This window comes from Penaeus monodon, chromosome 33, assembly GCF_015228065.2.
Source record: "Penaeus monodon isolate SGIC_2016 chromosome 33, NSTDA_Pmon_1, whole genome shotgun sequence".
Classification (NCBI taxonomy): Eukaryota; Metazoa; Arthropoda; class Malacostraca; order Decapoda; family Penaeidae; genus Penaeus; species Penaeus monodon.
The window spans coordinates 17096743-17097043 of record NC_051418.1 but is presented as its reverse complement, the minus strand read 5'-3'; the positions used below and the strand labels follow the sequence as shown (position 1 = coordinate 17097043).

The window sequence follows — 301 nt, the reverse complement described above, 5'->3', positions numbered from 1 at the left end:
TCCCCTCACTTTCTCTTTTTCTCTTTTGGGGAGAGAGGAGGCAATAAGCTGCTCGTAACATGTCAAGATGACTGCCATATGAATGGCTGATGGAGATTCTACCATATTCATGGGCTCATGCATTTACTAATTCCTCTCAAGCACAGTAATACCAGTTCAGTTGTTAAAAAGGGGGGGGGGATAGCTGCTATTGGTCTCATAAGCTGCTATTTCTTTGCGTAAATAATTTTCATTTTTATCCCTATTTCAGAAGAGACAAGATTCTGAAAAGGCCCACACATACTTTAAGAAAAAGAATCTA

The 301-nt window shown here is 39.5% G+C and overlaps 2 protein-coding genes and 1 pseudogene across 2 annotated transcripts in view; 1 reads left to right on the top strand and 2 right to left on the bottom strand.

The window, feature by feature from the left end:
* The window catches only part of LOC119594107 (sialin-like), a gene marked incomplete in the record, with an annotated part of 175421 nt that overhangs the window by 66435 nt on the left and 108685 nt on the right, over nt 1-301 (bottom strand).
* The window catches only part of LOC119594277, a 79615-nt pseudogene that overhangs the window by 67455 nt on the left and 11859 nt on the right, over nt 1-301 (bottom strand).
* The window catches only part of LOC119594108 (putative inorganic phosphate cotransporter), a 5618-nt gene extending 5317 nt beyond the window's left edge, over nt 1-301 (top strand). Inside the window, 1 exon segment of the mRNA XM_037943165.1 lies at nt 251-301. Coding sequence (XP_037799093.1) covers nt 251-267 — 17 coding nt within the window. The 3' untranslated portion in view covers nt 268-301.